General features: G+C 39.2%; 1 protein-coding gene across 1 annotated transcript in view; it reads left to right on the top strand.

The window, feature by feature from the left end:
* Window positions 1-12075, top strand: part of LOC306855939 (ubiquitin domain-containing protein 2) — a 34936-nt gene that overhangs the window by 13555 nt on the left and 9306 nt on the right. Inside the window, exon 2 of the mRNA XM_079394910.1 lies at window positions 1475-1711. Coding sequence (XP_079251036.1) covers window positions 1475-1711 — 237 coding nt within the window. The remainder of the gene's footprint in view (window positions 1-1474; window positions 1712-12075) is intronic.

Genomic DNA, 12075 nt, shown 5'->3' with positions numbered 1-12075 from the left:
CTTGTTGCAATTGAAAAAGATTGAACTCATGTCATGCATGCATTCATTTGCCCATTAACAGCTGAGTTTGTGTAAGATGTTGCACTACACATCGCTGTCACTCAGAATACTTATTTCTCTATATAAATGAGATGGGTGTGTTGTAGTTTGCATCAGTTTTAAGGTTTGAAAACATAGTTTCCAGCTCAGACGAGCAGCCATCTGCAGCCTCTCAGCGCTAATCACAGACCCGCTTGTCAGAGTGGCAGTACAAAGCGGCAAAGGCGTTGGATGGGGGTTTGGGAGGTGAATGCATATCTGTATATAAGTGCGTATATGTGTGTGTGTGTGTATGTGAGTTTGTGTATTTGTAGGCCTGGAGATCCGCCACGCTGGTATTCAAAACAAGTTGTCTCAGTCCGCAGATTGTGATAGCGACACAGCAATTGCCATGGAAACGGCCTTGATCGGAACCCAGACGAAGTCGACAATCACCAGTTGTCTCTGGGAGGGGTCAGGAAGCAAGAGCGTCTCACTGCAGTGCTCTTCCGGGGGGTTGTTTTCAGCACGACCTTGTCCGAGGCAGTTCTGGTTGTTTAGGGAAGCCGAAAGAAGATAAGATTGCAATTGTTTGGTCTTGGTGCGAGCAGCTGCGTACCAATTTCACAGCTACTCTCTTTGTCCATTCTGGTCTCCAAGTCCATCAATTTTTCTCAGCAAAGCCGTGAGCTTCTCCGTGATAGAATCCATATTGCGGTTGATAATTTCAGTCTCAGTGCTGACCGCTCTGCCCACTGCTTCAATCATGACGGGCAGCCTTGTGAGGCTTTGGACAGCTGTTCCCGTCTTCTGAATTCTCTGATAACCCAGGGCAAATCCAATCAGCAGAAAACCCATTATCATGGTTCCGAATAGGTAGATGTCTTCAATGTCCTCCACGGAAAGAGCCGCCAGACACACGACCTGCCATCTTTCCCATGCGTCCATCGTGTAGCCAGTAGCGAACGTTCCGGCCGGACAATTGGGCTCCCCCGAACCCAGGGCTCTTGTAGAGAATATGGTGTCAATTGCGTTGAGAGACCAGTTGATCAAATCAATGATTTTTCGGTTTGGAGAGCAGTGCAGAAGAGTCTCTCAAGTGTTAGATAATAGACAAGACGAGAAGCAAGCAGGGAAGATAAGGGGAGGAAAAAGCGTCCACCTTCGCTGAGAGCCAAACGAGAAAGTATGTTAGTCCTACAAGATCCAATCAAAATGTAGCAAATCTTTGTCCACTATTGTGGTTAAAGAGGAATGTGGAATGTGCTGTCCACTACACTAGCATTTTATATAAGCCACAAGAACGGTTGCACTATATTACAGTGCTTTTACCAGAGTTAAGGAGGTTTCAGGCATTCACATTTAGATAATTTGCTTTATTACATTGTTGGCTACAGTGATTGTACATATCTTGGACATCCTATTGGATCTTGACCTTTTTGTCTCTGTTTTGCAGTTGCTCTGGGGCGAAACCAGCCCCTGAAGAGAGAGAAGCCCAAATGGAAGAGCGACTATCCAATGACCGACGGGCAGCTCCGCAGCAAGCGTGATGAATTCTGGGATACGGCACCAGCTTTTGAAGGCCGCATGGAAATTTGGGATGCACTTAAAGCGGCTGCCCAGGCCTTTGAAAGCAATGACCATGAGCTTGCTCAAGCCATAATTGATGGTGCCAGCATAACATTACCACATGGTAAGAGGCGCACGTCACAGATTCACAGGTGCTTGGCATGTATTCGGATGGTTTTATTAAAATCGTCTATATCATGGCATCGGATTGTTTTCCTTAAAGGGATAGTTCTCCCCAAATTTTTTTTATTTGTTTTACTCACCCTGAGACCATCCAAGTTGTATGTGATGTTTTTCTTGAGTAAAACAGTAAAGAAGATTTTGCCATTTTGATTTTACCTAAAATCATGGTCCTTAGTGATTCATAAAATATAAGTCAGCAGCAATTGTTTTTTGAGAATAAAAAAAAAAAAAAAAAAATTTCAAGGAACACAAAATTCATCGCCATGACTCCTGATGATATATTGAGGTTTTATGAATCTAAACAATCGGTCTGCGTGAGAAACTGATCATCATTTACATCATTATTACCTATAATCCATAGTCTCAGGCAATGGGAAAATCCGATTATTTTCAGTGAACTGGTTCTTCCAGACAGTTTGTTTCAATTAACTGGTTCAGTTCACCTGTTTGTTTACGAAATCATGCAATTTTGTTATGTATATACAATTATTTTATTAAAGCACCCAATAATGATGTGAAATGCGGTTGTTTTGTTGTGATGTCTAAACCATTTGAAGTGAATAAATATGTCTTCATCAGCTCACCTTTTACATAAACAATGTGAAACCATAAAAACTTTAATTTCACAGCTTCATTCAAGTGCTCGGTTCACATGTGCATATCACCATCAGTCTTCAGTCTGAGTTAGAAATATTTCCTTTGTTCAGAGTAATGTTGGAAGAACTGGAGTACTGAATGAGTTGGCAAAAAGCAGCATCATAGGATCATATACGCTAGTTATTTGGCTCATTTTGAATCAAAGTGACTGTCTGGCACATCTGAAAGTGAGTTTCGATTAAGTAACTTGCATATCTGTGCTGCCAAAGCCACTAGATGGCAAGCCTACAACCATTAGCCAAAAAAGCGTAATGGCTAAAGCTAACGCTTCCGGTCTGGCAGTACCTCCTTGGAAAGGAGACCAGATGGCGTGTTTTTTTTATGGATGTCAATGGATGAGAGTCTTCATTACACTAAACAAACAGCTTTTTAGAGGAAATGGCTCATCATTTGAATTTGAATTTATTGAAAGTATAGCTCCTTGAGATGTGACATCTCATTTTCAAGGGGGTCCAAAAAACTAAATAGTACAACATAAACAAAACAACCATACAAAACAAGTACACAAACTAGAAGACATGCTCAACCAATCCCCCACACCCACAGCAGGATGACTAAACAATCAATGTCATACATAAACAAAATCAACATAAGAAAACTTACAAGCATGAGAATGAGAAAATAGAAATGACCTAAAGCAATAAAGGGAAGTTACTGATCTCAAAGATTGGGGACGATTATTCCAATCGGAAGGAGCTTTATATTGAAAAGACCTACATCCGGCTTCACTAAAAATTCAGGAAACAAAGAAAAAAGGAAATTGCATACAGTCAGGTCCATAAATATTGGGACATCGACACAATTCTAAAATTTTTTTGGCTCTATACACCACCACAATGGATTTCAAATGAAACGAACAAGATGTGCTTTAACTGCAGACTGTCAGCTTTAATTTGAGGGTATTTACATCCAAATCAGGTGAACGGTGTAGGAATTACAACAGTTTGCATATGTTCCTCCCACTTGTTAAGGGACCAAAAGTAATGGGACAATTGGCTTCTCAGCTGTTCCATGGCCAGGTGTGTGTTATTCCCTCATTATCCCAATTACAATGAGCAGAGAAAAGGTCCAGAGTTAATTTCAAGTGTGCTATTTGCATTTGAAATCTGTTGCTGTCAACTGTCAAGATGAGATCCAAAGAGCTGTCACTATCAGTGAAACAAGCAATCATTAGGCTGAAAAAACAAAACAAACCCATCAGAGAGATAGCAAAAATATTAGGCGTGGCCAAAACAACTGTTTGGAACATTCTTAAAAAGAAGGAACGCACCGGTGAGCTCAGCAACACCAAAAGACCCGGAAGACCACAGAAAACAACTGTGGTGGATGACCGAAGAATTATTTCCCTGGTGAAGAAAACACCCTTCACAACAGCTGGCCAGATCAAGAACACTCTCTAGGAGGTAGGTGTATGTGTGTCAAAGTCAACAATCAAGAGAAGACTTCACCAGAGTGAATACAGAGGGTTCACCACAAGATGTAAACCATTGGTGAGCCTCAAAAACAGGAAGGCCAGATTAGAGTTTGCCAAACGACATCTAAAAAAGCCTTCACAGTTCTGGAACAACATCCTATGGACAGATGAGACCAAGATCAACTTGTACCAGAGTGATGGGAAGAGAAGAGTATGGAGAAGGAAAGGAACTGCTCATGATCCTAAGCATACCACCTCATCAGTGAAGCATGGTGGTGGTAGTGTCATGGCGTGGGCATGTATGGCTGCCAATGGAACTGGTTCTCTTGTATTTATTGATGATGTGACTGCTGACAAAAGCAGCAGGATGAATTCTGAAGTGTTTCGGGCAATATTATCTGCTCATATTCAGCCAAATGCTTCAGAACTCACTGGACGGCGCTTCACAGTGCAGATGGACAATGAGCCAAAGCATACTGCAAAAGCAACCAAAGAGTTTTTGAAGGGAAAGAAGTGGACTGTTATGCAATGGACAAGTCAATCACCTGACCTGAATCCGATTGAGCATGCATTTCACTTGCTGAAGACAAAACAGAAGGGAAAATGCCCCAAGAACAAGCAGGAACTGAAGACGGTTGCAGTAGAGGCCTGGCAGAGCATCACCAGGGATGAAACCCAGCGTCTGGTGATGTCTATGCGTTCCAGACTTCAGGCTGTAATTGACTGCAGGATTTGCAAGCAAGTATTAAAAAGTGAAAGTTGGATTTATGATTATTATTCTGTCCCATTACTTTTGGTCCCTTAACAAGTGGGAGGCACATATGCAAACTGTTGTAATTCCTACACCGTTCACCTGATTTGGATGTAAATACCCTCAAATTAAAGCTGACAGTCTGCAGTTAAAGCACATCTTGTTCGTTTCATTTGAAATCCATTGTGGTGGTGTATAAAGCCAAAAATGTTAGAATTGTGTCGATGTCCCAATATTTATGGACCTGACTGTATGTCTAAGTCAATTCGAAGATCTATATGGAATCAAATACTGTTTCAGATACCAAGGACAATCATAATAAACATTTAAAAATAAACAGAAACCAATGAAATAGTCTTCTTGATTTAGGGTGTAACCATTTAATCATTTCATACATATGACAGTGATGAGTACGATATGGACACCATAACACAAATCTACACAGAGTGTTATAAACCACATTAACAGGCTTCAAATAAGTATCAGAGGTATTTAAATAAACTATATCGGCATAATCAATAAGAGGTAATATAACCTGAGAAATAATTATTTTCCTAACTTGACATGTAAAACAATTAATTGAACGATAAAGTAAGCGCAAACAACCATATGTTCTGTTAACAATATAATCGATACGAGGCTTGAAAGTAAATTGTGGGTCAATCCAAAGACCAAGATATTAAAATGAATCAATAGTCTCAAGAGATAAAACATCATCAAAAGTAATATTCAAATCAAAAGAAAAGGAACGGCACCAACATGTGCCAAATAACATACAGCAAGACTACTTCTTGTTCAAGTTAAACAGGGTTGCAGCAATTCAATTTCACATTGTATATCCAGGAGGAAAAAACAAGAGGAAACAAAGCCGTATAAGCCCCCAACAAATAATGGATTTGGTGATACCAGTTCACAGTCAACAATCACACCGTGCAACCCACAAAAACTGGTAGGAGGTCTGTTTAATTAAAAAATAAATAAATACATACACACACAAATGTAGGAAGCTACCTCAGCTGCCTAAAAAAGAAAAGAAAAAAACCTTAAAAAAAAAAGTAAATACAAAATAATAGGGAAAGAGAGAGAAAAACATAAGAGAACAGTGACTAGTAATTATCACCAAACAACCTTAAAGGGGCACAATCAGACAAATACAAAATGGTCCTGAACTTATTCCATCAGGCAAACACATTCTTTACTTGAAAAGACATACAACAGGACACCTGAACCTGTACAACTCCTAGCTGGAGATTCTTGCAGGCAGTTGTCAATATTTCCTGAGCTGGACTGCCTGCTGTTGATTTGTAGGATATCGATTCGATTTTTGAACTGGAGTTTAAATAGCTGCTATGATCAGGTAGAACAGCATTAATAAATACATAGACATACATTAATAAATAAATATAATATATATATTTGTTTTTTTACGTTGATGCATTTAAAGTCTTTTTGAACTGGAAGTCGCTGCAGACTTTATTTCAGTATAGTGATGTATTTCTCAGCTGAACTGGAATATTGAATAGAGAGTCAAGTCAATATTATTTGTATAGCACTTTTAACAATGCATATTGTGTCAAAGCAGCTTTACATCAGCTTGAGATAAAGCTGGGTGGCTTTACATCAGCTTTACAGTATTTAGACGGGGAAATAGTTTGTCGAAATAGTGCCATTCTCCTCTGGCCAGACAAAATCAGCAGTTGAAATCTAGGCTGCGGCAGAGTCAGATTGTGCAAAGGACTCATCTGGTTCCTGTGGTCTTGTCCCGATGGCCGTCTAGGAGACCGGGTCTTCACTGGGGATCGGTCTCTGGTGCTCATCTAGTTGTCCTGGTCACCGCTGATGTTCAGGGCAGTAGAGGTCATCTCTAGGTGCTGATCCACCATCTGATCTGGATACAGACTGGATCCGGGTGGCTGCAGTGACCTCGGAATAAGAAAGAAACAGACTAATATTAGTGTAGATGCCATTTTTCTAGCGATGTAATATGTACATCGGGTGTTTTGGGAAGTGTTCCAGGTTCGGGTTTACCTAAATAATGCAGCCTAACAATCCTTTAACGGATTTGAATTATAGAAATGCAATAGTGTATTATGTGTTAAGAGAGACAGGTTAAAGAGATGGGTCTTTAATCTAGATTTAAACTGACAAAGAGTGTGTGCTTCCCGAACAGTGTTAGGTAGATTGTAGAGAGGGGGTTTTATTTTTGCACTCCTCCTCTCCATCTCTCACTTGCAGCAAATGGTTGGAGGGACGTGGTTAAGAATATTTTGTCCAAGCCAAAGCCCAAGCCATCAAACTGACATCATCAGAGAAGGAGTGCCATTCCAGAGCAGAAGCAAATGTTCAGATTTTGATTAAATATTACCAAGACAATTTATTTATTTGTATTTTTTTTCAGGTGATTAACTTGCACGGATTAATTGATCACCTCAAGACTAGCGATGGGTGTTAATATTTAAAATTTTTATTTCATGCTGCTTCGTTTTTTTTTTTGGTTTTTTTTAAATAGTCATATGGGTGCGAAGTTATGATAAATGGCAATGTATAACGTGCATTTCCAGGAATGTACTCTACAGCTTCCAACAATTTCACATGATGGTGGTCTTTTCAGAAGCATAAACCCACCACTACATCGGATGACCAGGTGATGTCAAACACTAGTGTCACATGAGATTTTTTTTTCAGCAATGTAGTCATAGTGAGCATCAGCAGTTGTTTCAGCAGCAGGGGAAATTCCATCCACAGTGGTTTTAGGGGGCTCTAGAGCTGCTCTGCATGTCATGCATTGGGTCTGTGGTAGTTTGACTTGCACAGCACTCAGAGAGCAGCGTAAGCATATTTATAGCTCTGAGATTCACGCACCAAAAATGTCACAGATTGTAACAATCCTCCACTTTCTCTTAAATCTGACTGGTTGTGAGTTGACAGAGATGGGTTTACATAGTTAGTTATTTTACTGTCTTTGAGTATTTGTGGTCAAGTTTATGTGAAGAGCAGTACCATTTGGTACCACTCTTTCTTTTTTTTTTTTTTTCTCAAATCACCTTATTGGAATTTAATCGCATTGTTCCCATAATATACAGACTGAAAACTTGGATATTTTAGAGCTCATTAGCATAGCAGAGCTCATTTGCATTTAAAGGGAAATGCACTGAAACGGCTTGCTGTGAAAAGACTTCTTTTTGACAGGGTAAAAAAAGTGTTGTTTTACACTTTCATTTAGAAATTTTAACCAAAGTATGTTCTAGACTTTTCATTAAGAACCATGACATCTTGTGGAAAATGGGCATCCGATGGCCCCTTTAAAAATTTCAAATGTAAACCGACTTCTGGCAGTCAGAATCAGATCAAGAATATCATCGTTATTTAAAACAAAAATTTACATTTTTATTAATTGTGATTAAAAACAAACATTTTTATTAATTGTGATAAATGTAAAATAAAATATAAATATTATAGGAAAAACTTAAATTACACAATTAGAAATTTTGTCTTGGCACTGAAAGACTGTCATGATCCCTGTCTTTGTGATTAGGACTTTTGTGTTGAAATGTTTTCTGTTCACCTGCTGTTTCTGTATTTGCTTCCTGGTTTCTGTTCCTGTTTGCCTCACTGCCTCTAAGTGTTGTTTTTGGCGGACTGTTTTAATTTTAGTTTTAGTCTAGTCTTTGTGTGAAGCTGTCATTTTAGTTTAGTCAAGTTTCAGTCAACTAAAAGTCTGAGCATTTTAGTCTTATTTTAGTCAGAATTATCCATGACTATTTTCGTCTAGTTTTAGTCAACGAAAACTGATAACATTTAGTCTAGTTTTCGTCAATGAAAATTGTATTTTAGTCTCTTTTTAGTAATACAATTCTATTTAACCCAGTCAATATAGTATAAGTACCTAGTAGTATAGACGAAACCAAAATTTTCTTTTAGCCAAACCCATTTCAAACAAGGTTATCTTATTATATTATTGTTACCTTATAGACTCAAGAATACATCCATTCCAGACACGGAAGACGCTCTGATTTGAATTTACAACATTTATTTTACCAACCAAATATGTTAGAAGTACACACACATCTCCCAAAGACGAACCCCGGCTGGCCGGCCATAGGTCCCTTTCTCAGTGTCAGACTTAACTTTGTTGTCATTTTCTTAAATAATGGCGCGAGTGGGGCTTGAGGAAGTGACGTCGCCTGCGTCTGCACAGTGCGACCTGATGCAGCCCCTGAAGTGAGACACCGGAAACAGAAATACTGCAAAATAATAATAATAACGTGACTAAACGAGACTAAATAACGTTATAACATTTCGTTTCGTCTCGTTTTGGTCAACGGAAATGAAGAGACATTTTAGCATAGTTTTTATTCTGTAAAACACATTTAGTCTCGTTTTTATTCGTCAACAATATTATCAATTTTAAATTGCATTATACATTTAATTATAGTCATCGTCACATGACCAGCATTTACGTTGCGTCTCGTTTTTGTCACGTGATAAAGGTTCGTTGACGACGATATTTAGTCATAATTTCCGTTGACGAAAGCAACACTACTGCCTTTAAGGCCTTTCGCACCGCGGGAACCTTTTCATAGTACCCGACTAATTGTGGAACTACCCACTTTTTGGCGTGTTCACACAACAGGAACTAGAAACGGTTTTAGTTCTAGGAACTCCGTTTGGAGGAACTAAATTAGCTCCTACTCCAGAGTAGGGTCTATAACAGTTCTAGGAACTGTCAGTGACGTAAGTGTACGCTGATTGGCCAAACGCACGCGAAACACCCAGACTTTTTAAAAAGCCATGTATACATATTTACTCCACGAACATGGAAAACAGCGATAACGGCATTTACCTGTTGTCAGCAGTGTTGTGTTCTTTTCTCAGCTTCGATAATATGTAACACTGCAAGTTGTCATTGAAATTTAGTCTCTTAGCCCAACTTTTTCCTCTTGCAATCGCGTAAATTGTGTGTTTACATTATCACGAAACCCACGACACACCACTAAAACAGCTCTGATCACCGCATCCTCCATTCACCAGTTGTTGACATTTGTTAATGTTCTAGTTCCAGGATTTAGTTCCTAGAACTACGTGGTGCGAAAGCCCCTGATGTTCCCTTTTCTGCCTTGTTTGTTTCTATGACTGTTTGTTGCTATAGTCACTAATTACTCTCACCTGTTCCTCGTCAGCCCTTTGTTTACCCTGTTTCCTTTGTTCAGTTGTCAGTTGATGTGTACTGATGTGTACTGGTTCATGTTTCCTATTTTCTTGTTTATCAGTGTTTGCATTGTTTTGTTAGTAAATCTTTATCTGTACATGGATCTGCGTCATCTCGCCTCTGCTCAGCTCCTAGCATTACAAAGACATTTAAGTTGAAGCACTAGCATTAAGTAAATTAAAATTAAAACTGACATAAAAATACACTAAACTTTAAAAAGTGATATGCAAAAAACAAATAAATAAAAAATAATAATAAAAGGGGGTAAATAAAAAATATACATTAATTTAAAATATAAATAAAAACTACAATAGTATATAAACAATACTGAAATAACACTGAATCAGACAATATTGGTTGCATTGTGGCCTATGTTTTAAAGGGGTAATGAACTGCATTTTTAGTGAAGTGAAGTGACATACGGCCGAGTATGGTGACCCATACTCGGAATTCATGCTCTGCATTTAACCCATCCAACGTGCACACACACAGCAGTGAACACACACCGTGAACACACGCCCGGAGCAGTGGGCAGCCATTTATGCTGCTGCGCCCGGGGAGCAGTTGGGGGTTCGGTGCCTTGCTCAAGGGCACCTCAGTCGTAGTATTGAGGGTGGAGAGAGCGCTGGACATTCACTCCTCCCACCTACAATCCCTGCCGGCCCGAGACTCGAACCCGCAACCTTTGGATTACGAGTCCGACTCTCTAACCATTAGGCCATGACGTCCCTGATTATTAGTTAAGTTTTAATTATTAATATTAGTTATTGCCTGTATGTATGTATATATACAAATACACACACACACACACACACACAGCTTTGAGGAAGGGGGGACAACAGAGAAGACTTGGAACAGCTCATGATCCAAAGCATACAACAGTGAAACATGGTGGAGCAGTGTGATGGCATGAGCATTGCTTCCAGTGGCACTGGGTTACTGGTGTGATGTGACGGAGAACAGGAGCAGCCAAAATAATTCTGAAGTGTATAGAGATATACTCTCTGCCCAGATTTAGTCAAATGGAGCAAAGTTGATTGGGCACTAGTACAAATGGACAATGACCCAAAACATACAGCAAAAGCTACCCAGCAGTTTTTGAAGGTAAAAGTAGAATATTCTGCAATGGCCAAGTCAATTTCCTGATCTCAACCTGATTGAGCGTGCATTTCACTTACGGAAGATGAAACAAAAGGCAGAAAGACCCACAAACAAACAACAACTGAAGTCAGCTGCAGTAAAAGCCTGGCAAAGCATCACAAAGGATTAAACCCAGTCTCTGGTGATGTCTATGATTTCCAGACTTAAGGCAGTCATTGACTGCAAAGAATTAATAATTTTTTACAATTATTTTCTGGTGCCATAAAGAGCCGTAATTATGAAAATTTTGCCAGTGTCTAAAATATACACGGACTTAATTGTATATTAGTCAATTATTAAAATGAATAAAAATACATCACGAGACTTTGTCATCTACTATGACTTAAAGTACGTAGGAAAGCCATCCTTTTCTATTCAGAAAGTCTTTATAGCTGTCAGAGGGCGGTAGGACGGGAATATGGGTTCCATCGATCAGCCCCATAATTTGAGGAATGTGGTACTTTTCTTCGAAACGTTGAGCACACTGCCTCATCTTCATTCGGTACTTTGATTAGATTTTTGATCTGTGATTTGACCATTCCCTTGCAGAAAAGATAAACAAACTTTTCACAGTACTTTTGTGAATTTCAAATTGATTGGAAATCACTAAATACTCTGTGCAAGAACCTAATTTATACAGGGCAATAGCAGCATGCATTATTGAAGGAATGGGGGCACACACTGTATATTTGGCAGGGCTCAAGTGTTCTTCCAGTACAAAAGAGATACAGCAAAAAAGAATGTTGCCATTCAAAATATTTTTTTCCATTCCACATATGTAAAGATATGGGTACACTCACATCTGGTCATTGAATGGGGAGGAACCCAGCGACTGACTAGCATTTTCTTTGCAGCAGTGAGAGCGGCTAAAAGGAAGTTTCTCTGTTGCGGAGACGGAGCCAATTCAGAGAAATAATTTAAGAAGAAAAGATCTGGAGTCAAAACCACATCCTTTTCTTATATGAATGATATGTCATGAGCAAGCTGAGTGCAGAGCATTCCCACAAAAAATTTAAATATGTACCGAGTGCATATACTTGTGGACATAAATTGCAATTTGGGGAAGGTGACACATGCATATAGAAGCATTTTAAAGGGGACAGATAGAGTCTATGTAGTAATTTCCAATGGATC

The sequence above is a fragment of the Barbus barbus genome (assembly GCF_936440315.1).
Source record: "Barbus barbus genome assembly, chromosome: 36".
Classification (NCBI taxonomy): Eukaryota; Metazoa; Chordata; class Actinopteri; order Cypriniformes; family Cyprinidae; genus Barbus; species Barbus barbus.
This window is presented reverse-complemented; position numbering and strand designations above follow the sequence as displayed.